Raw genomic sequence first — 25,852 nt, forward strand, 5'->3', positions numbered from 1 at the left:
CCGGACTGTGAAAAGGTTGAGAAAGGAAGTTAACAGGGATACATATGTAGCAGTTTTCTTTAATATAGGCTGACCAATTTTTTGCCGGGATGAGAAAAAAAAATTCAACTTATTATTATATTATTATTATTATTATTATTATTATTATTATTATTATTATTATTATTATTATTTGCGTGTTATATGGGTACGTGACTGCGTCTCGGTTCATAAACACGCAAATGTTCTTGGCTTATATCAAGCAATCTTACCCTCACGCTTGGTCAATAAACCATAAACATTGTTTATGTTCATGATCTTAAATTCCTTGAAGATCTCTTGAAACTGTGTTGGCCATGCAAGCTTTGCGGATGATCTTGACCGAAACTGTAGATGAGGTCTGAAAGGCCGTCTACTAAGGTAACTAAATGTATTGCTATCTCAGTGAAATAAGATATCAAGGAAAGCACTTCTTCGTTACAAATGAAATTTCCATATTGGTAGGATGATTGCTACAATGTGCCAGAAAAGCCATTGTGTCCAGCAGGGAATCTTGAGCTCTGACGAGGATTCCGTGCTAGAAGCCGCTTTTCTTTGCTGCCCCGTGGACGGTCCTTTCACGAAATGCATCAGAGCTCGAGACTTTTTTAATTTGCCGTAAAACTCTGAACCCAACTAGCCAACCAGTGTACAACTTAGATCTAGACTATCTCAAGCTTTCTTATTTCCTCGGGGCACAGGGAGAAGATAGAGCAAAGAAGGGGAGAGCGAAAGGAATTATTAGCATCCAAGTGCATCATTCGTGCCCTGATATCTAATCCAAAGTTAACACGAGAGGTTTTCATTATCTACCACTATCAGAAAAAAATAATCTTCATACTTAGAGGGAAATTACAATAGCGAGTGCGATATTGCGTAAACGATTCCCTTATTTGCTGCTGACAACATCGATCTTGAAGTCCTATCAACTAGACTGTGGTACTCCATTAAAGTAGTCAGCGTCTCTCAAAGTGTCAACGTTTTGAAAACTCTACAGAACTAAATTCGTAACAAGCTTGGAATCAAGTCTCGTAGAATGGAAATTCTTACAGAGAACGGCGCTATGCTTGATTGGTGTCAAGCGTAATGTAAATCAGACATGTACTGTGAAGGGCGTTTTGTTCACATCTGATGTTTTAATATATTAATGGTCAGTCGTTGAATTGTTTAAGTCCTTGGAAAATTGATGTCTTTCATCAAAGATGTTCTTGTGTTAATGAAAACTTGACACAAGAAACTGCGAAAAGATTTCAGGAATATTCATTCCATCGCCCACGGCATCCTCACTGAACCATAACAGAGAGAAATCAAGAAAACAAAATTGCCTTCGTGTAAGTTTCGGTGGCATTCTTTAAGAAAACGTAACCATCTTAGTTTTAATCGACATTCACGCTACTTTCAGTCTTGAATTCCATCGGCGAGCGTTATAATCAATATCAGAGGAGTCTTATTATTTTATTTTGCATACGCAATCACACAATTTCGAGTGCAATTTCAAAGGATAATTTGGAAAATTAACAAGTGCTTATTTATTCAAATTTGCACGAGAAAAAACGTATGTGATTACATGTTTGAAGAAGGAAACTATGTCGTCTTTCGCTATTCATTGATTACTTAGGCAACAGGCAGCACCCTTGGTCTTTCATTTATTTTCTGCAAGTTTCGAAGGTATTAACAAACATTCCGATCATGCTGGCAACTTCGAGTGAACTGTGGAAGAGTTGGCGTGATCTTACAAAGCGTTCGGAAATCTTTCATTTATTTTCGACCTGCTTTGAAACTGACCTCAAATGGCCGTCGGCAGTTTTACGAGCTACTCCGAATTAACTTCGGAAATCTTCATTGTAATCTTCCCTCGTAAACGACTTTTCACTCATGTTACACTTTTCTACACTCGTGCTACAGGACAGCTGCACTCATATTTAGCCAATGGGAAATCAGTTATAAGACAACGATGGACAAGTTAGTAGTCGTTTGACCTAGTCATCTATGTTCTTCGGTATATTGCCATTTTTAACCCTATTGTTCCAGTTGACAACTATGAGATATTTGTGGTTGGATAACATGGCCGTTGACAGACTAAAATTTTTACTAAGGAAGTAATAGAAAGAACGCTTCTTTGGGATTGATTTATTTTTCACAAGCATGGCTTCCCTTATCTTACGTCTTGAGAATTTCAGGCCCTCAAAATAAAAATCTCGCCCATTTGGATCAGAAAAAGTTGGTACAGAAAGGGTTTCTCTCGCGCACTTATTCCGTTAATCCGCTGGCTAATCGACTGACATATCTTAAGGAAAGTTCGGTAAACTAATAAGTCCAAGTTATCACCTTTCCTTAACCTGCGATCAGGCGTTTCTTTTTCCTTTTTTTGGAAAGAAGAAGGGAAAAGGGAGAAGGGAGGGAGGGTTAACGAGGGTTATATGTCACCACAATGGAGTTTACCACAAGACAAGCTCCTTGGTCATGAATAGCAAGGAACACTTTTGAAGTTCTTTCCTTGATGAAACGGGACATCTCTGCAATGTTTTTGACACTGACAGACTAGTTAGATGAATTACTTGGTAATGAAATTGTTTCCATTTTGCTGTAGTGTCCATTTCTCGGATCAGAATATGAATTATTTGCTTCCTGATTTGACTGATAACCATAAACATCAAACCTTTCAGAGCAGAATTTTCTTACATTAGCATCGTCATACGATGCACATCGTTTCATTGAGTAGTTGATTGCAATATCAATTCTTTTAAGTTTGTTGTGATCAATGCCATAACTCCATATCCAGTTGCTTCGCTGTTGTACACCACTGTCACAGACAGTATATCTAAATGTCCGCAGGTTAACCTTTCCTTTGCTGTTAACTTGCGCTAAAGGGATTACCAATATCCCGAGGTGTGGAAAGTTTCAGTTAATTAAGTGTTGCCATCGTATAAACTAAAATATTTCTTGTAACAAGGCGTTCTTCAGGTCTCCGGCTCTGTGCACATTATCACGAAGGATTTGTATTTTTCGCATATTTAGTCGTGGATACGCGTCACAATATGCAAATTTTTCACTCACTAAGATGGAAACAAATCAGTCGATATGACAACGACCAATATCGATTTGTTCACAACATGCCAATTTGTCACTCAGTTAGATGTAAACAAATCGATATGTCAACGACCAATATAGATTTTCCAACGTACCAGTAGGGAGCTTAAGAAAATCACGACAGCAACGGCAATGTCGCTAAACAAAAGGCCGGTTTAATGAGGAGAACAATGGCTGTATACACGTGCGTTATAATTCTTGGTACTCCGGGTGAAATGGCCAAATTCTGTGTTGTCTGTGTTGTCTGGAGAACGTGAACCACGACAGCTGACTTTTTAAATTTTAAAATTTACTTCGTGAGAGCTTTGACAGTGATAAACATTAAACATAGTAAATGACTTTAGGGGTCGAGATTCGTAGGTAAAATATAAACTCATTTTCTAATCGACGTTGTCCTCGGCGTCGCCATCGTGGTTTCTTGAGCTCCCGTTCAAGTACACCTCGGCTTTCCTCGATTGATTCTCGTTGCAGTCAGCACATCGTATGTAACCGAGTCATTGCTAGTGAATGACTAAAAGGTGTAACTTTGTGTGTAGAGATTGAATATGAAGCTAAGAGTCTTTAAATCAAACATAAACAAAGCTATTGGAAAGGACAGTAGCACAACTCAACAGTCCATCCAACTGAACAAAACACTCTTGTAGGCAGAAGCACGAAACGTAGTCAGAAAACTATAGCAACAAAATTATCTACAGTAAGGTAACGCAAAAAGTCCCTTATGGGCCACAGTACGTGCTCCGAGAAATTCGTAAAGACCGCCAAGGTGTCCAAAAAAATATCAAGTATTCAGTTTTCGGGGGTGGATAAACGTTTAAATTCCCGGGTTAAATTATAATAAACAAAACTAGAAATATCGTTTTCCAAGAGCAGAGTTATTTTGACTTTTTTGCGTGAACTTGTCCATTATCTTCAAAACGTTATAGCAGCTGATCAAAGTAGACCATTCCATTTTGTACGCAATGTATCCACCACCTCTTCATAGTTCTCCTTTCGAATCTTTTGGTGACAAGGCCACAAGGGAACGCAAACTTAATGGTCTGGTGTGCATGATTAAACATGTAATATGCATATCTGCTAATCAAAGTCGCGTGTAAATGCAACTGAAGCAAACTCCATTGCTATGCAGCTACAGCCTGGTATATTTGTCTTATCTTTATAGTATGTCTTATCTTTTTAGCAGTGAATTTACTTAACAGTAAGGAATTGTGTATCACAGACAGAATTTCAAGTTTGAGACTCCTTCACAGCCTAGGAATATAGAATTTTGTATCCTAACATTCATTTTGCGGGAGATATGAATTTTACACAGTCGTAAGTCACAGACGATATAGAATGATGCACTAGTGAAAGCCTTCTGCACAGTTTTCAAGTCTAATTTTTTTCCATTCAGCAGTTCAGTGAGACTCTCTTCAATAGCAAACTGAAATGGTAAGCATAGTTGGTAGATATGGTTTAACGTGACTTCACCGAATACGGCAGGATGCATTGGTGGTCATCACTGTTGTATTTGGTCAGTTCAGACGAGCTCCAGTGCATTTCTTTGTCGATATCGTTAGCCGAAATAAACCAGCCGAAGTCAATCGAGAAAAATCGATATCGCAAATAAATTGATTCAATCTATATAAATCGCCGATTGCTATCGATTGATAGCCGCAATCGATAAGAATCGAACTCACAGAAAAAATTCTTTATCGATATCTATCGATTGGCAACTATCGGTAAAAATTCATAATCCCTGTCTTCAGGAATATCGATTTTTATTGATTGAAAAAAATCGACAATAACCACCCGGACTTGTCAAAGATGGCCTTGCTATTGTGTAAAATAATGGCTGGAACTACACGAGACTGGCGTTCATCTTAACATGACATGACGACTTTTAAAAACTAAGGATTCAAAGTCCAGGTAGAGTGATCTCTTCTCCAGGTCTTCTGGGGTCTAAAGTAGGATCTTGGCATATCTGTTCATCGTCGCGCTATTGACCGTATCCTGAATATCTATATTGACAGTTTCGCGTAAATCAGAGTCTACCTCAATTTCGTAAACACACTTGGTTGAACTTGGTTCAGCAGAAGCTGTTATTTCACAAGGAAATAGCCCGTCTAGCCGGCGTTCAAAGGGGAAGGAGAGGGACAAACTAGCTAGAAGCATACTTCACAAGTCGAACCCTTGTTTCATGAGAACGAGAAACACAGAAAACTACTTCTTCTGTACTGTTCCTGGTCAATATTTGTGGCGGCAAAGTGATTACTGCTATGCTACTGCAGATTATAGTTTCCTGCTGGCCTACTCCGAGATCTATTCTCACGTTTGTTTCCAAGATGCAAATAATTGAAATCACTAGCGCACTGACTCTGTTGTTTGTTTTACTTGACCTATAGAGTCCACAATGTTTCTGCTAGTTGTTCCTGTTCTTGTGATTTTGTTGATGATTGATAAACTTACTCAACAAAACCATTACAGACAAATTTTGTCAAACATTTTATCAGTGTGACTTGTGAAAGGACAAAAATAGTTTCCGATAACAATCGATAAAAATCGATTGTTATCGATTAGTATCGATTATCGGTTTATCGATTGACTAGATCTAGAAATACGTCACTCGGTAGACAAATGTTCAGGCGTCCGAGAATAGATTTTGATGTCTGGCAATCAATCTAGTGATACGAAAATCAAGAAATCAAACAGTACCAGTAGCTAGTCCGCATCCCAAACCGTTAAGCTGAAAATAAGAGTGTTCCACATTCCGTAGAATCCATATGTGCCAAAAAGTTTTAATTTACACCGTACAAATAAAGCGGCTCACGCCCTAAACTATACCCTCATGTGCCAACATTTAGGAGTGCCGGACCCATAGACTACAGCAGACGGTTTTTGTTCCTGAAATCCTCTTTGCGAAGCACGGAAAGAAACTTGAAGGAAATGGGCTCGCACTTCTCGCCGCTTGATCGTTCTTATCCGTCGCATTCTAAACGTCGCACGCAAGGAAAGGAGAGAGGCTGCTCGCAGTCTACAGGACAAAAAAATTAATGTTTTTGAAATGGGACATAATGAACCTCCCTTTGAAACCCGCGAAGTTCGCATAATTTTGACTTCTCCACCTCCTTTGCTTTTTGTTTCGCGTTACGTATGCTCTGATTTATGCAATCCATTATCTTTCGACTTCTCTATTTATTCAAATTTGATTGAAATGTACATTGTATGAATAGAAATAGACTAAGGAGTGGACCATTTGACTTTCTAGGGGAGAGAGGTGATTTAGTACGGGCAGGAATACTTTTAACTCTCTCATTTCCGTTGAAGGTTCAAGTTATCGGGAGTCGACTGTATAGTTCAGAGACTGGACTAGTCAGCAAAGCCATTCGGGTCGTGTGAGGCCCCTTGCCAGCCCGTCTCTCACGGCTTTATTTTGCCTTGCGTGCCGCGGCGCATTAGACCCTGCTTGCAGGCTATGAGCAACTTAGATCCTATAAATTTAACACGAAAGCTCTAGACACGAGAATGCGACAATGCATCTTGTTTTATCTATTACCGGCTACTACCTATAAACACATGCGACCACGCTAGGAAAGGAAAGGGACTGCTCCCAGTCTACAGGACCCAAAATGAATGTTTTGGAAATGGAGCTTACTAAAGTCTATAAATCGAGGAGAAGTGGTCTCCTGATGAACGACACTCGCTATTCTGCTGCTTTACTCACCGTCAACAAACAAGTACTTTTTAGAACGTATTAACGCGCGTCTTATCTCGACGGTTCCACGTACCATACCATGCCCTGTCACGCCCTATTAACGGCTTAGGAAATAAACTGAAGCTTTTGCTGCTGGCTCGCTAGGGATTTTTAAAAGATCATCCTGAAAAGTTAAGCTATGAATAGGTTTCTGCATGGAGAGCGGAACAGCAAAACGTTCCCGGCAAATAGTCTAAAAAGAAGACATTTACTTTACTTCTTTAAAATTTAGCTCCCTGATGGATTCTGAAAGTTTTGCTTCTTGGTACCACTGAACACGTGGGGCTTGGGCGCTATATCCGACAAGGTTTACTGACGTCTGATAATAACAATAGCCAATCCGATAACTATTGTAGCATTCGCAACATAAATTTGAGAGTTTTTTTGTAAGCCGGCGAACTCAATAAGAAAGACAAATTTATCTTGTTGTCAAACTTGAATTTTCTTCTCTACTGATGCGGATCTTTGTTAGTTTTCAGATTAACTGTTATGGCAAGAAAAGGATACAACAAGATATCTCCCAGTGAAGATAAAGAAGAAGTCAGCTTCGTGTCTCTTCTTTTCTTTCAATGGATGAATAGTATCTTCAAGATAGGCAGTGAACGACCATTAGATGAGAATGATCTTTTACCCCTTTCAAAAGAGAATTCTTCCACTTTTCTGGCTGATCAGCTTCAAGCAAACTGGAACAAAGAAAAAGCAAAGTGCAACAGAAATCAAAAAAAGCCTAGACTTTGGAAATGCGTCATAAAGTTGATCTCGGTAAAAGATGCCATAATTATTGTGTCCACGAATGCTTTGCGTTCAATTTCTACCCTTCTTCAACCATTGCTATTGGGATATCTTATTTCCATACTGATGTCATCTGAGCCACAAAAAGATAATCTTCTGTACGGTTGTACACTTGCTTTGTGCATAAATTCTATCGTAGGAGCTCTTTGTGTGCACCACTATAACTACAGATGTGAGCTGTTGGGTATCAGAATTAGTTGCGCCTTAAAAGGTCTAATCTATTATAAGGTAAGCACGAATAGTGTAGAATAGGAGCGGAGGCAGTGCGGTCGAGCCCGGAGGGAGGAGGGGAGACTCCTTGTCCTTTTACTTGTATTCTAGAGTAAACAAATGTCCAGCTGTAATGAATGAGGGATTTTGCGAAATTTGAAAATGCGAAGCTCCAGCTGTGCTCTTACAACCATCTTAAGTTGCGCAATCTAAATTGTGAAACATTTATTTTAATAACTTCTATCCTAGGAATTCTATGGCGAATTCTCTCATTCACAACAATTAAGTCAGTCAGACCTAACAATCCTGAAATTTTGAGGTGAAAAGCTTAAATTCTTCTTGAGATATCTTTTCTCAAAGGCAAAAATAACTCGTTTTTCTTCTCAAAATAAAACTTCAATACCGTAAGATTCGAATTACGATAAAAACAAAAATTCCAAATTTTTAAAGAATTTCAGGTAACCCTTCCCCTCTCCCCCCTCCCCCCTTTAGTGGTATGTCTAAGAACTAGCTAGGTGCAGCTAAGCGCATTGATTACCATAAGTAACAACAATAACATTTAAACATTTTGATTTGACTCCTGATCGTAGGTAGGAGTAGCCACAGAAGGATTGATCCTGTTTCCCTGAGGCATAGTTACCTTTACCTTAATGCTTTTTTATAAGCAGTAGATTAGCAACTGATGAAACATTGTTTGGTTACATCCTCTGGTCACTTTGAAGTATAATATGCTCAAACAGGGTTTGGCATGAAAATAATAGATTCTCGTTTGTAGCTCTCAAGGGGTATGCCCAGTTTTTCGATTCCTGACCCACGACATCCCGATCTCGTGGAAGGTGCTGTAACCACGGAGCTACCGAGGCAACCACTGTGGAGTGAGTCGAATATTAGCTACAGAGTAAACATCGATTTCCAGGCATTTGCTCCCAGGCCTCTCGGACTGGGAATTACCCACTCCACTGTGGTTGCCTCGGTAGCTCAGTGGCTACATCACCTTCCATGAAATCGGGGTTTCGTGGGTTCGAATCCCGCTCGGGGCATCTAATTTTTTCCGGCATTTTTTCTGTTTAATATAGATGGCATATCAAAATTTACCTCTCTGATGATGAACAATTACAGTTTTTGGCTACTTAGTTTGCCTTTTAATCTCACATTTAGTAAATTACGTAAATACGATTCTTTGGTTTCCCTAAAAGTCAAACCCATTTTCAGAACAACATCAGAACAGTCATGAGATGTAATCTAACCAAAACATCCCAAATACCTTACTCTTGGGTAGCACATCTCTATATAGTTTTAATAGAGGAGTATTTCACAGATTGTAGGTTGCAGGTCAAACTACCGATACTGTGTGTTCTATGCGGACACTTCATCGAAATCAACAGAATTTGCTCTACCGCCAGCGTTAGATCGCGAAGTTGATGCAGCGTAAGATAAACTAATATTAACATACCACATTGTGCTTCTTAAATCCTTGTTTCGAGAAAAAAACCTAAGATTTAGCATTTCTTGTTTCGTAGACGCTACTTCTCAGCAAGGATGCATTGTTAAAATTTACAACAGGCCAGGTGATCGACCTTATATCAAACGATGTTCAGCGAATGGAGGAAGACACAGTCGTGTGGCTTTACTTATTGTTTCCTTCGTGCTTTGTCCTCGTTGTGATAGCAGTGTTACTCGTGTATTTGATTGGCTGGCAATCTCTGATGGGAGTCCTTTTCCTGTGTTTTCTTGTGCCGTATTTCGCTGGGATCTCCTACATTAGTGCTGCACTGCGCTTGCGCACGGCAGCGCTGTCCGACAGACGCATCTCCTTGATGAACCAGGTAGTTTCTGGGATTCGTGCCATCAAAACGCGTGCGTGGGAGGACGAATATCGCAGAAAAATTCAACACACACGAAGGTAGGGGAAACCAAATGCGGTACTTAATGTTGACTCAGTGTGTAATTGCATTCACTGTAGCTGTAAGATAAATTTCAGTCACAACTCATCGTTGCCAAGTTGCGAGTTTGATCAGTTACCTCATCGTTCACTTTCCGCTGACAGATTACGACCACGCGTGTTGTGCTGTTAAAAGGGATAAGGGTAAGGGATAACTTTTCTTGGTTTTCGGTCCAACAGTCTTAAAATTGATGTGAAATTTATATGAAATAATTCATATATGAACTGCGGTTGTAAATGAAAGTGAAGAATGATCATCGCAGTTAATTTTCCAATTTAAGCAATTGGAAAGAAGAAGCCTGAAAAAAAAAAACGTCGCTCCCAATGTGTGGCTTCATAGCTCAGTTGGTAGAGCATCGCACCGGTATCGCGGAGGTCACGGGTTCGAATCCCGTTGAAGCCCTGATTTTTTCAGGCTTCTTCTTTCCAATTGCTTAAATTGGAAAATTAACTGCGATGATCATTCTTCACTTTCAGTCTCAAAATTGAAGGTTTCTGACTACTATTCGTCGTAATTTCTACTGAAACAGTTGTAATGCTCATCCTCATTTATACAACTACCTCTTTGGCCATTTGCTCATGTGAATCTTCAAAGGCTCTACATAACATAGCCTTAGCTAATACGCTCGATCCATTTGCTCGTGGGTTGCACGCTGACGTTAGTTTCTTTATTTGTACTTTTTCTCGGCAATTTTTGTCATCAATGTTGGCACTTTGTAAAACTTAATTGCTATTTTTCTTCTCCTGATATAGGGAAAAATCTAATAATTCTTCCGGAGTCGTGGAATTTTATTCCTGTGAGCTGCCAAATTTCCAGCTTAAGCTTTTTGTCGCGCCTCCCCCTAAGAAATTTGGAAATTTGAGCGAACAGGAGTTGAACCAGTTGGTTGAACAAAGGCACTCAGCACTCGGAGACGGACCAAAAAAACAACAAACTGGTCTGTATCAACCTTTCGAGATCACTAATGCATTGCGGGAATTTTAGAGAGAATTTTCTAGCGATCTGACGATAATGAAATTCAGCACAAGCTTTCTTTGTAAAACTTTTCTGGCATCGAAAGCGAACAAAACTTGAACATGAGAGCTTTACCAAATCTGTTTGTAAAGTCTTACATGCGAAATCCTTCTTATCCAAAAACGTTAAAGGTAATAGTTTTTCTGAGGTTTAATGAAGGAAGTTTTATCAAACATTGGTAGCCTCTGATGAATTATTTCAGTTCCCGGGTTTTAGTTTTGCTCGAACGCTCGTCGCGTCGCTCGATCGTGAATTGAACTCTTGAAGAAACACCCGCTTGAAGGAAAGACTGCATCGTGCACAAATATAAACTTACATTTTTGAAATTTTCTTTTAGGCTTCAGTCTTCTGTTCATTTAATCTAATTATTTTACCAAATAACGAAAGTGACAGAGATCACTTTTAAAAGCCATTCATGTGTTCAAGTTCAGCCTTAGACTCGCAACTCATCAAATTTAAAACGAACTGGAAAAGAAAACGTAACCCACAAACCTGCTATTGAATAAGAGCATCTCAAACAGCTCAAAGCCAGGGGTGTTTGTTCGCTTTCTTCTCCATTCTCGCTTTTAAGAAATGTCTGGTTCCATATTGTTCTTTTCTTTGCTGAAGTGGCCGTGAAGGACAGATTACTCAACCACCAAAAGCTTCAACCATATGCAGTTTGTTTTCAATTCTTCAGAAAACTGATCCAAATTTAAGCTATTTTTGAGAAACGCTTTTACCGACTGCGATTTTCGTTTGTTGTAAGCTTGATATTTGGGTTAACTGAGCAGTTTGAATTGTTTGTTTGCCCAAGAAACCATTAACTCGCCGCGATCCTAGAAAAATTTTGATGTCTCGCTTTGTCAGGTTTTTGAATGAACATTTTCGCGCGGTTTATCGCGCTTCCGGACTTCATGTAAGTTGGACGAGATTCAGTATATACTATCTCAAGTCTCAATGTTATAAAAGAAATGGTAAACGTGCATTGCGCAACTATCGAGTTATGGATGCACTTGGGAGGTTTGCTAAGCACTCAAGAAGCTAGAGTCGCACGAGGCGATCGCCTCGTGCGACTCTTGCGCCTCTTTCGTGCTTAGCAACCTCCCGCGATACTTGCACGCTGCACGCTTACCATTTCTTAAACGGAAATTCTAAAGACAAATCTCTTTTACTACTTAATACTACATGCCACTAGCAGTGTTGGTAAGTGAGGTATCCTCATAGTTCTTTTGGGTTTTGTTTTCAGAAGTGAAATTAACACCATCCGTAAGAAAAGTTTCATTCTGTCAGGAGTTCTTGCCTTGTGGGACAGTTCAGTATCAATGGCGACTCTGTTGTCTGTCGTTACTCTTGTGCTTACTGGTCAACCCATCACACCTGTAAATGTCTTTATGCTGCTAGGTTTTATGAATTTGGCAAGATATCAAACATGCCTTCGAATTTCTTCCGCTTTGTTACAAGCAAACGACGCTCATGCGTCGCTAGGAAGAATAGAAGATTTTCTCCTTTTAGAAAACCTTCCCGCCATTTTACGTGGTCGGTCTGAGGAGGACACCAGTAAGCCAGAGAGCAAAGCAGCAAAAGTCACGAGTGGTCTGTCAGATCAACAGGCGAAAATGGTAAAGGTATTGAATCCTGACCTAGTAAAAAATCCGCAGGCCAAGCCCAGCAGCTTATGTGTGTCCAATCTTACAAACAGACAAATCGAGCGACAAGATGAATTTATTTTCCAGGATATTGAATTTTCCACAGCACCACGAAGTCTAACAGTTATTACTGGACCAGTGGGAAGTGGAAAATCTACTCTTCTCTCAGCGATTGCTGGTGAAATCTCTGAAGTTAGCGGGACAATAACCTTCCAAGGTTCTCTTGTTTATGTTCCCCAGACAGCTTGGATCTTCTCTGGAACTGTAAGAGAAAACATTCTGTTTGGTCAACCATACGATGAGACAAAGTACACCAGAGTAATTGAAGCATGCGCCCTCACAGAAGACATCCAGCGGTTTCCTGACTATGACCAAACAGTTGTTGGAGAACGTGGTGAAGTTCTGAGTGGAGGTCAGAAGGCGAGAGTTAGTTTAGCACGCGCAGTTTACGCTGATGCAGACCTTTACTTGTTAGACGATCCTCTGAGTGCCGTTGACTTTAAAGTTGGCCAACATATCTTTAAAACATGTATCAACGACCTATTAGGCGAAAAAATGCGAGTGTTAACGTCACATCAGGAACAGCACATGAAAGAAGCTGATCAAGTGATTGTGTTGTACAAAGGCCGCGTGTTGGAAAAGGGAAGTTTCATCGAACTGCAAGAAAAGGGTATTCTAAACTCAACTGTTGACCCGCTGTATCAGAGAGTTGAGAAAGATAGCAAGCATACTAAGAGCGTTGCTCGGGAAATTGAACAGAAAAACGGAGGTGACAGCTGTGAAACAATGGCTCCACTACCCAATGAACCTAGGAGTCTGGAAATATCACAAGAAGATCGTTCCATCGGAGTGGTTTCATCAAAGCTTTACTGGAACTACTTTAGAAGCGGAGTACATTGGTCAACAATCTGTGCAGTGATTTGTTTGTGCTTCATAGTGCAAGGTAAGAGTCAATATTGCAACTGGTCATTCATACCTAACAATCCTACGCAATTCTTCATTAGCTGAATAGTGACTATTTTAATATGACTTGCTTCGTGTCAATTTTTTTGATCATATTATTTTTATTTCGTCTCTTTATTTTCTCAGCAATGATAGTTGCTCCTGACATCTGGCTCTCGTCACTAACAAAGAAACTACCAGAAGATCAGAAAGACAACACAAACCTAACTATCTATGCTTGTCTCGTCAGTGGGTCCCTTATCTTTGCCCTCGTGCGAGCTTATGGATTCCTTCTGGTTTCCTTAAGATGTTCAGAACGTCTTCATGACAAGATGGTTTTAGCTATTTTACAAGCACCGGTTCATTTCTTTGATTCAAATCCCGTGGGAAGAATACTCAATCGATTTTCTAAAGATGTAGGCTGCCTTGACGAGTTGTTGCCCAAGACTTTTCTAGTATCTATCCAGCGAGTCTTGTTGGTGTTTGCATCAATAATCATACCAACTGTTACAAATCCTTGGCTCCTATTTCTTGTTGTTCCGTTGATTGTGTTAGTCCTGTATATCTCCAAGTATTACTTGAAGACGTCCAGAGAACTCAAAAGGTTAGAGTCAATATGCCGCAGTCCAGTCTTCTCTCACTTTTCGGAGACCCTGAATGGACTGGACACGATTCGAACAAGATGCAGACAAAAGGATTTCGTGGATCAGTTTTACAGGTGATTTGGTTTAGTCTTAAGCCTGGTTCACACCAGCGACATAACGACATAACGACATCGTCACGAACGACATAAAAAGGACGTTATGTTTGTAGTGTGAACGTGTAGACATAATAACATATTAGCAACATAACAGGATGAACATGACGACATAGAGATGAAACCGATTTTTTCCTTATGTCGTTATGTCGTTAGTGTGAACCAGGCTTTAACAGTCTTATGGGCGCTTTTCACTAGAGTTGTGAACATAAAACGCATTTGCTTTGATTTTGCGCGCACTACTACGTAAATTGATTGGCTTGAATATATTTGTCCCATTAAGATCAATTGCGACTCGCTTCTATATGTTTTCTAGAGCCTCAAGTGTTTAGTAATGACTGGCTAGTTACGTACTGTAGTTTCATTCCGTTAGATATCAAGATGTTCATAATCAGTCCTATATTATGGTGATGGCCAGTGGGCGATGGCTTGGTGTACGCTTGGACCTTCTCACATCCGTGTTAATTGGTGCAGTGTCTCTCGCAGCTGTTTTGGTGTCTCAAGATGCCGGTAGGTGCATTTGTAAGGTAAATCAAAATCGGGCAAAAAACGATACTAAATCTGAGGATTTGGCATTACGAAACCACGCTTGTCTCATTCGTAACAGAGCTGATCAATATATTCTATATCATTTTGTTGTTTATCTATTAGTCTCATAGAGGTGTATCGCAGGGACTCGCCAAAGATTACCATTTCGGTTTAAACTGAGACACGGACAATTCACGTTAGTTAAGGGCAATCCCAGCCAGCAAAGAGGACAGCCTCTCATTACTTGTTACCGGTCTGTTTTTCGTTTACTGGCAAAAGGCAGTTCGGATTGGAAAGATATCTGCATGATACGATAACAGAAGTAGCTAAAAGTAAATTATTCTTTTATGATGGAGGCGGCGTGCCGCGTAGCCGGCCTACGAGCAGCAGGCTCTTGGTGGAGAAAGAAACACTGGACTTGTAATCGACAATGGACCCATTGAAATTGTTCAAACTTATACTTATTTGGGAACACTCATTTCTTCAACGAGTAACTTTTCATTGGCACTTGATAACTTGAAAGAAAAGGATCTTCACGCCCTTTTCAGTCTCAGAAAACACAGCAAATTACCTCCATTCCTAGCAAGTAGAATATCCGTCAAATGATGTGGAATTAGTCTATTTAGCGGAAACTTGTATCATAGGGCGGGGTATTTTCATTCGTCAAGTTTAAAAAATAATACTTAGCGGTATTATACGACTGAATAACCTAAGTACTCTCTTCTCCATTTTTTTCTTTTGCTTTAATCAGCTTGGGCCGGACTTGCGCTTGTTTATGTCATACAAACTTCGACGAGTACTCAATACGCTGTCAAGAAAACTTCGGATGTCGAGAATTTCATGACCTCAGTTGAACGAGTGATGACGTACACCAGCCTTGACTCAGAACCTGGATACACAGTGCATAGACATCCCCCAAACCAATGGCCACACGCAGGAAATATCACATTTCAAGATGTTTCATTAACGTACTATCCGGGTGGACCTGAAGTACTGAAGAAAATCAATCTTAACATCAAAGGGGGAACAAATATCGGTGTTGCAGGCCGCACAGGTGCAGGCAAGTCATCTTTTGTGGCAGCGCTCATGCGCATGCCAGATGCTGATGGAGACATACTGGTCGATGATATTCCAATCAAACAGATCAATCTACAAGACTCCCGACGATGTATATCCGTTCTTGGCCAAAGCCCTGTTCTGTTTAGTGGATCACTCAGAAGAAATCTGGATCTCTTGAAGCATTTGCAGGATGCAGATTTGTGGCGAGCTTTGGAGAATGTGCAACTGAAAGCGTTGGTAGAAGGTTTGGAGGGAAAGCTAGATCACGAGCTCTTGGAACATGGAGCAGATCTCAGTGTAGGAGAACGACAGTTGATTTGTTTGGCTCGTGTGCTGTTACAACAAAACAAGATCGTCATCTTGGATGAGCCCACTGCACATGTGGATCCAGAAACAGAACAAACAATCTGGAACGTAGTACGTGAGAAACTAAAGGATTCCACAGTCATCACCATAGCCCATCGTTTAAGCACCATCAAAGACTGTGACATGATTTTGGTCTTGAAAAATGGGGAGGTTGACGAATTTGATAAATTTGACGCTTTAGTAAATAAGGAAGGAGGTGCTTTGAGTGAAATGGCTCGAGTTGCAGGTATCTAGATAGGCTAGATCTCCCTTTGTTAATTTACAGATCATATTAAATTTGAATGAGTTTTTGCGGCTGTTTACTTCTTGCTTATCGAAAAAAAGTCAGAAGTGTAGCAGCTCTCGTAGGCTTGTAATTCTTTTGCTTGTCAGCAGGTGTTATTGTTTTTGCATTAGGGGCATTGTTTCTGTTGATTATTTTATTGTCCTCTCAAAGGGTATCACGCCATTCATGTGAGACCTTACGAGAGCTGCTAGCCGACCCAAAATAAACAGTACCAAGTATCATTTAAAATTTTTGCTAGTGATGTCATCGAGGAACATTGTACAAAGAAGCGAAAACACTCTATTTTATCTAAACAACGTTGTTTGCGATTGGTGTGTGAGATGTATTAGTCTTAATTTTAATGGTTACTATACTCACGCACTTTTATTGGCTTTATATAACCACTTATCTTTTACACTTTTAGAATTAAGATTTAAATTTAAGGGGTGGAATGTTATTACATAGGCCCTGAAAATTAATTATATTCTGTACGAAAATATAACGCGTACATTATGAAGTAGCAACTAAGTTGTTTCGCCAACCCGGAGTAAGACGAGCATTAACATAACTGTCTTTAAATTGTTATAGTCGTTATTAGGCCGTCTCCAAACGCCTAAAGGACAAAACAAATTGATCTTTGTTGTATCTGAGTGACTGTACCGTAATTTATCCTTTGGGACAAATGAATGTTGTTTTATGGGTCAGCTGAGTTTCAAATTATGGTCTGGTTCGGATATATGGTATTATATGTGCGACAGTTTAGTTTAGGTCGATCTTGAAAACTGGTAGGATCGACGACGTTTTTTTTTTTTTTTTTTTTTTTTTTTTGTTATACCGACAGCTTTGTCATAGCATAATTTAAACATCGATGGTTGTACAGCACGCGCTCTGATTGGTTGATTATTTGTTTGCAACTTGCGGTTATAACATTGTCGGGTTTACTAATGTTGTACCCTAGTTTCCTGCGACATATCAAACACTAGAGATATTGGGTTATCACATTTCGATAAACCAAGAACTGAGTTGAGAATAAGACGCCATGCATGTCCCGTTTCCATTGTGCATGTTAGACCTTCAGACCTTCAGATCCACGTTTGCCGCAAGCGTCAACTGCGGTTTGAGGTTAGACGTTTGCCGTTCGCCGTTCGCCGTTCGGACGTTAGTAGATTTAGATTGGCGTAAATTGTATCGAATAAAAATCATCTAGATCTTGTCAGCGCATTGGAAATTGTCAAATTAACGCCAATTTTGACAAAAACAAAACCTCAAACGCAACGTCTGGCCCTGGTCACGTAACCTATACCAGTTTATTTGCCGTTCGCGAGAAACGTGGATCTAAAATCTCTATTAAGACGGCAGACGGACTCGGAAGAAATGGAGAATTACATATCACTTACTTCCTCCAGTGAGAGAACTGTGCTTCTGTCGTCTTCCAATCTGTCACAGAATAAAGCGTTTTAGAGAGTTGCACATTTTAATGCCTAAAGGCAACAGCCTTTCTACGCCACTTAAAAGGTGGACTCAATTGAAATATATTGTGGTATTTTACAGTTTATGATTCGTTAACTCCTGCCCTTTTATACCTGGGTCCTTATTCAGAGGGTGGATAATAATTATATGCTTTAGAATTGCATATGTAGTTTACCAATTTTTATTAAGGTGGTCAGCTTTATATGAACATTAAGTTCTTCCCTGCTGGCCACCTATTTGCATGTACGCATCTGTATATTTTTGGCGCAAATAAAGGTGTTATAAATCTTACACCAGACCGAAAAAAATTACTATCCAGTTGATTGTTTTGTTACAGGATATTTTTCATCATTAGTGGAACTCCTGCGCGCCGAAGGCGCGCGAGCGGAGCCCTATACCTTAGAAAATTTGGTAACCCATCGATCTGAAAAAAATTTGGTTGTCACGTGACTGTCCGTACGTTCGTCCGTACGCCAATACCTTGAAAAATAAGAGAGTAGCACGATTACCATAGCTATATCTTTGATTTTGGGTATCCATGTTAATTGACAGCTATCAAAACAAGCTATCCGTTGACCCGTATTACGTGACCATATCGCAGGCTCAGGTTTAGAGCTTATCGAGGACACGTGTTTTCTGAAGTTGACCGCTGACCAGGGACTGTTTTTTTTTTTTTTTTTGGATTGGATCGCGGGTTCAAGCCAGGTGATTACTTTGGGGGAGAAGGAGAAAGTACATGCAAAGGCAAAATCTCGGCGCAAATTTACCCCTGGCGCCTTTTTGGCTCTTCTTCCGACATATTCCTTGCACAATCGTCTCGTCAGTTTGTCAGTTAATAGCGAAACCACACGCTGAACGATTAAATGCTCACAATTGATCATTTTTTGAGTTTCCGATCCAAGAAAGACAAATCCTCTTTTTTTATGGTTAGTTATTGCAATCAGGAGCTCCGCTTTTAGGCTCGGCTAAATCTATATATTAGATTGTTAGCAACTGGACCCTGATGCTAAGCTTCAGTACAAGCTCGAACTTTGCAAATCTGCATATTTGCGTCTTATAAAATTGTTGGAAATGTGTCTAAAACTTTTGTTTTGAAATCTTTCAATTTGCAGAAACAAAAATATCTTAGGTATCAAACCATTTTTAAGTCATAAATCTTCGGATCCATATTAACCCCCGTACGCACGTACGCATGCACGTACCTCCGGAAATCCAGAAAAAAATAGATAATTATATATTGTATTTTGACTGGTGAAAAGCGTCTGTAATAATTAAATCGGCTGGTTTGACATTCCCTAAACTCTCCTATTACACCTGATATCAATAATCGAACACGTAAAGAACATAATTTACCAAACTCTCATCGTTTATCCATGTTTTGGTGTATGAAACTGTTGCTTGGAAAATATGGCCGGAAAACGGCATTTCCGAGCCCCTGATAGTAAAATTTCCCGGGAATGCCCCAAACCATCCCTTGCGACTCGAGCCTTTGGCGCTCCATTAACTTTCTCTTGGTGAGTACTCCACGAAAACTGCACGCTACGCCTTCGCATTTGAGCGTATTGATATTTAGCTGTCAAAATGCCATCAATATTTTGAAATAGTTACGTCTCCTTCCAAACATGCACGAATATTTGCCTGCAGAGATTATCTGCTGCGAGAAGTGAACTGCTTTCTTAGAGGCTCAGGGAATAGATATCCTCCAAACACATACAAAAATACACTTCTCAGTTGATCAGGAGTTATTAAGGACGGTGCCTACTTTTGTTAGTGCGCACACGTTCTACGCATCGCGTAGGGCATGGTTCAAGCGCCACGTGCGCGCTGGGTTGACAATGACGCAATCAATTACGCTACCAAGTACACGACTAAAATGAAAGCAAAATTTTCCTACTGTGACCAAATCAAGTTTAATGTACCTGTACTTAAACCAGGAACAACAGAATATCAGCATATCGCGAACCACTAACTGTTAACGTCTTCCAGCTGAAAAGCTAGCTGTCTTTGTCGAAAATTATATTGAAATCAGGAGCCATAATCGGGGACGGAGACCGTAAGTCTCGGGATTCGCGCGCACCTATGATATGGGACAATTTTTCTATTTTTAGAACAAATTGCGCCATCCTGACGTCATATATCCGCGCGGATTCACGCACATGTCTGGGGCTCTCGCGTGGATGTTGTCACGTTGCGTGATCAAATGGTGAGAGTTGAGACATTCTCTTGCGTATTTTTCACAGCGATGGCAGGGAATAAGGCAGGGAATACGAACCAGGGCGCTTATATGTAGTTTTATGCTCTGAGCTAACGCAAAAGGTGGGTTTTTCAGGGTCGAAAACAAGACTTCAATCTCGCGCTGGGAATGAATAATAGATCTGCTCACGCTAGTTGTAAGCTTACGCGTATGTTTTTGCGTTTGTTCTGACTTAAGGATATAGCAAGAAAACTCTCTACTCTGGTATCGAGTTAATTTGTGAGTTTCTCAGACAATGGTTAATCATAACCAAAACCTGTTTTGATGGTTTCTTATTGTTTCTGCTTGTTTGGTGAGTTTGCAAAAGTTTTTGAAAGGAAAGTCTGACGCGTACAATTAGCTCATTTGCATAGTGCAGCTCGTGCACTTTCAAGTCCGAGTCGGTGTTTTCAATTGTCAACAAATCTTGACAAAGATTTCTTTCGCTATCTTTTGTGCTGAGATGCTGCAACAAATTTCACGAACGCAAAAAAGGCTACTAACATCATGTGTGTTTCTTCAACATAAGCATAGTGAAGTTTTACACTGCGAAAATGAAAATAGACAAGGAATTTTGATAACTCGATCAACAAAATCAAAATCGTTATTCCAAGTTGATTAAAGAAAGCGTCATCGTAACTTTGCTGATTATTTCTGCTTTATTCACATATTTTCAGCTTAGCTTTTAATATGTTCTCAAACATTTATCAATCGTAAAACATATTTAAAAACTATAGAGTTATTGTTTGAGTTCGATGTACGCTTTCACACGAAAGTGCGGCGGAAGTACAATTTGTCATGTTTACTGACTGTACAAAACACGCATCGGCGGGCGCTCTCATTCATCGACAACAGAGAATTTACTGGAATTTTGCACGAATAAAACTGAGCAGTTGTGCCTTGATGAAACATCGAGCGTTGCTTACAACTCAAGCGAAACTCAAACAAGCAATTATTTTGTTTTACTTTTCGGTCGCGATAGACTGACAAATTCCTCCCAAGCGTGTGGCAAAAGGAGCTAGGAAACTATGAAGTCCTGAAGCTCTGCTATATCTAAATATATCCAGCTAGTTTTTTGCTGTGTAATGGAAAAGCTGTTAATCTTCAACATATATGAAATTTAAAGTGGAGTAATGTACAGCTCATGTAAAAGAAGCATCCGTCGGAACACAACTTGGTCAGCGATATATATAAGCTTACAGCGGAACATACCTAAGTTCGACACTGTCTTACTTCCCTCGAACTGGGGCAGCTTACGACGAAAATACTTAAGCAAAATTCCAACAGACGTAAACGCGTTGAGTTGTGGGCCAAAAACATGAAAAATTTCAGGAATTTCGAACGCCATTTCCCCCGCGCGACATCCGCAGAAATCCTCGCAGCATGTACGCGCGTGTGCCGCAGGCGATGGCGCAATTTGTTCTAAAAATAGAATTATTGTCCCATATCATGGGGACAACCCAGGGGCGGGGCAGAAGACTCCTGAAATTTTTGTACTGGATCATCCAACAAAAAGTGACGTCACATCCGGTTTAAACGGTGCCGCGCAGCCCGTTTCACAAAGCGAAAAAATGGCGTTTCGATTGGGGAAGATTTTCTTCTATTTGCAAACCATCAGGTCCGTGTCCTTCCATACTGAGGATAGAAATATCGTGAAGGCACATTTCTTCGACTTTTGAAGCAAAACTGTTGGCAAAAGAGAACAGTTTAGTATTGTTTTGAAGGAAAATAACGGCGGATTTTACACATATTCAAAACTGGTGTTGTTCCGACTTTTGGTTCTTATTGTTCCTGATTTGGTTATAACACTAAGTGCAATAGCCTATAATGTTAACAACAACCTGGATGAAGTATTGCTGGCCATAGTTTGCACTGTGCACAACGGGAACATATTTAACAGAAGCCGTTTTTTTCTGAAAGTGAACACAGTTGAAGCTCTGTATCCACGTGCGTGTGGTGGAAAAGACATGCTGAAGCGTATACTCAAGGTTAGTATCCTATTTCCGTATCTCTTGTTGAATACGGTTTTTCTCTGTAAGAAATAAGCAATGTTGAGAGTTAGAGGCGAGCTTTGGAGATATCAGATTTCCCCGAAGAGATCAACAAAGGGGTGAAGCACTCCCCCACCAAATTTTCTGGGAGTACCCCCCCGGGTACTGTGAAACTGTTCATAAATATACATGTATGCTGGACAGAATTCAAATTTTATCCAGTGGTCAATTGTATATTCCTCTGTATTGTCTGAACTGCAATGCTGGCCTAGGGATCAACTTCTTTGGGCAGTTACAAAAGAGGAGGGTTGGCCTGTTTATAGGGTTAGCTCCTTAGCCCTTAACTTTACCTCCGCTTTTGATAGGTACCCACTTCTACTGTGACCCGGGGCGGGGGGTACTCCCTTATTTGCACTATAGGGGTATGTGTGGCCCCAAAAGGTATGGTTTTTCAGTCGTTTTGGTCATAAATAGGGTATCAGTTTTGGCCATTTTGGCCTTAAATAGGATATGGGTTTCGTACTCTAGTCTTGAATTGGGTAATGTTGTTTAGAAGAAGCTACTTTTTCATCATTAGTGATAAGACCATAAACAAAAGGGTGTCAAATATTATGTTTAGGGCAACTGTGTCAGCTACCATGGTGGTAAATAGGTTATCAAATTTTTATTCTGGTAATAAATAGTGTAGGGAGAATCGCAGATTTTGGTAGTCATAATTAGTTAATTCGACTATTTTGAGATTTTAAAGATATGTTCTATATATCAAATTGACTCAACAAGAGATGCTGTGGGAACACAGGCTGCTGGTGATTGTTTTCACAGCTTTTTTAGTTCTTCCAAAGATCTGTTTACAACACCTCATCTTCTGTTAATCTGGTGGAGATACAATGTAGCTCTGTAGCAACGGGATCTTTGTTCATTATTTGATCAATGTTTAAATGGCATCTACCTTCCATCTTGTAAAGAAAGAATGAAAAATGGCTGTCTCATACACATGCATCAAATAATTCACAAAGGTCAGTTGTGATTGCTCCATTGTGGGTGGGCTGAGAATTCTAGCTTGGTTTGATCTTAAAGTGATTGTTTGCCATTTATTTCCCCACGCATTTGGCTGAATATGACCCTGCATGACTATTCAAAACCCTTATTGAATAATCAAATGGGCAATATCCCTCTTTGTTTGAGTTTCCCTCAGTCATTCAATCACAGTGGGTTTTGCTGAGTTAATTTTCTTTTCTTTGTAAATTGATATTTCTGCTTTAAATTCTAAATCTAGGCATCATGTGACACTCGCCATGCGAAGAGTTGTCCTGGTTAGCCAAGCCAAAGTGTTTATATAAAGAAAAGTTGCCCTGCCTGTCAGGGTGCCAAGGCGTGACATGAGCCAAGGCTAGACAACTCACCCACCCCTGTTGTCTTGCAGGCAAGACAGGTTCATGATCCTAAATGTAAACAGCTGGTTGAATTTTCAAAGAAATAAATGAAAAGTTAGCTTGGCCAGGGTAACTCAGGAGAAGGGTTGTCTTGGGTACCCAAGACCATATAAATGGTCCCTAGTAGGGCCATTCTATTTTATTTCCACACTCCCTCTTCCTTTGTTGACATGAGTTTTAGACGGGGCTATGAAAGAGTTATTTCTGCACTTTTATCTTTTCTGTTAGGTGGTAAATATTGACTTATTTAGTGTGTGGCTGGGGGAAGGGGGTGTGGATATAAAATGGAATATCTCTAGTCAGCTCTGGGCCCAAGTTGTGTGTTGTCTAACTGAGTATACAAACTATACTTTCCAAAATCTTTATGGGTCGGTGTTTGAGAGGATCATCTTATATGTTCATCACTACAGTGGAGCCCTGCCTTATGGCCACCCCATTCACATAGCCACCTTGTTATTACGGCCACTTGATTCTGGCTTGAACAAAGGCTCAGTCAGTTGGTCATTTTCTTATTTAAAGAACCCCTTTAACCACACTGTTAATGTGGTCAGATTTTTGTGGCCCAGCAGCCGGATTAACAGAGTTCCACTGTAATTTAAAATTGTCAGTGTCGGTTGTTTTAAGAATATTTGTACCTCACAGAGGTGAAAATGAATTTGAGCTATTACCCACAAAACAAAATTCTGGATCGTACATTTTAGGAGTAATATACAAAATTTATAATAAGCATTAGGCATCACTTTGATAGTGAAGTCCCATAACTCTATTATTTGGAGATTGGTTATCCACTATCCCTGAAATTACCAAGGCTGATATCTCTATTATCATGTCATCAAAGCCATAATATTTTGACACCTACTGTACCAAACACAGTTTCCTTAAGCAGTAACAAGAGTCTTTCTTTAGTAAACCAAAATAGTACTTGCTGCCAGGTGCTTTATAAAAGTAAAACCCTTCCAGAAGCCTTCACAAAGTAATATCAGTTGCTAACAATTTTTTTGTGGCTGATTTAAACCTTGTAATAAATCATACTGAACTGGCCCAAGTTTAATATACATTTTGTTGCATTAAGCTCACATGTTTTCAGTTTTCATGTTTTCAGTTTAAAGGAGAAGGTCACTCCAAAAAGCTTACTTTTTTTGTCTTCACTTACAGCAAGTGAATATTCAGCATTTCCACTCACCAAAGGTTCAGCCTCTCAAGTACCTACTGTCCTTAAGAAATTCATCTCGAAATTAAGAAGCGACTTCAGAGGCCACCATTTTGCAACTGTCTTGGCAGCCTGAGGCTGTGTTTATGTGACTTCATTCTGTCCAACTCGAAATTGGTGGGAAGGAGAAGAACCTGCAACTGGCTTGGCATCCGTCACAAGGAGTTTAGAGCTTGTTTAGCTCAAAATAATATGTCTCAAGAGCAGCCATAACCCAGAGTGGTAGTCAAAAGGCTTGTCGCAAGCTATCAGGGCAAAATCCGTCAGACAGAATGATGTCATGAAAACTTGGCCTGGGTGCTTCTTTGGAGGCAAACTTCATAAGGAAAACCTGCACTTCAGACGCTGAAACTTCTGTGAGTGGCTAACCTTAGTGCAAGGTTTTCATTAACGTTGACATAAAATTTATGTTTTTTGGAGTGACCTTCTCCTTTAAAATACACACATTAAGACTTAACTCAGTAGCAAGGTACCTCTTGTATGACCAGTAACGGTATACATGTATCCAAAAAGCAAAATATATATTGTCTAAACTCAGTCATGTTCGTAGTGTTAGTGTCTAATGAGTTCCTGCAAAGAGATAATTATACATTCTTGCAACTCACCCCAATATTCTGGGAGTCTCCCACCTACCATTAAGATCATCCATCCCAGGCAAGTTTTGAACTATTGTCCAGATACAAGGGACCATGGGCTCCTAGGGACAGTGCTTTAAAGTGCTATTATGATGAAATTTGCGGATGTCCTCAATAATATGAGCATAACAGTTTTGTTACCATGGCAACATACTGGGTTTCAACCTTTCCTGATGATTATAGGCTTTTCTGGCCACCTTTGGCTTTCCATTTTGATATTTGCCAATGGTGCCTCATCAGCACGATCTAGGAAGCGTACATGTATTAACATGCAAGGTCAAAGTCGTAGCCTCGTTTAACGTTTTTCAAGCTGAAAATCACTGAATTAGTGAAATCAGGTTAGAGGGGACTGGAAAAGAGCAAGTTGCCATGGGAAAATACAGGCTGTATATAATTTTTATAGCCATAGGTGTGTTTCCTGTAGTTCTAAGTATAAGCCTACCAACCTGATGTAATATTGGGTTAAGTGTATGACAACATCAGTCACCTCATTTGCATATTTCTATTTTTCAACCTACATATCTTTGGAACTGATGCA

General features: G+C 39.9%; 1 protein-coding gene across 1 annotated transcript; it reads left to right on the forward strand.

Annotated features, from left to right (window-relative positions):
* The first annotated feature begins 337 nt into the window (after positions 1-337).
* Positions 338-16,311, forward strand: LOC145490977 (ATP-binding cassette sub-family C member 4-like). The gene is made up of 7 exons (XM_081470098.1): positions 338-399; positions 7,311-7,858; positions 9,361-9,743; positions 12,026-13,368; positions 13,515-14,085; positions 14,498-14,634; positions 15,404-16,311. The coding sequence occupies exons 2-7, from the start codon at positions 7,328-7,330 to the stop codon at positions 16,309-16,311; spliced, it is 3,873 nt and encodes a 1,290-aa protein (XP_081326224.1). The 5' UTR covers positions 338-399; positions 7,311-7,327.
* Positions 16,312-25,852: the final 9,541 nt, after the last annotated feature.

The sequence above is a fragment of the Orbicella franksi genome, chromosome 6 (assembly GCF_964199315.1).
Source record: "Orbicella franksi chromosome 6, jaOrbFran1.1, whole genome shotgun sequence".
NCBI lineage: Eukaryota > Metazoa > Cnidaria > Anthozoa > Scleractinia > Merulinidae > Orbicella > Orbicella franksi.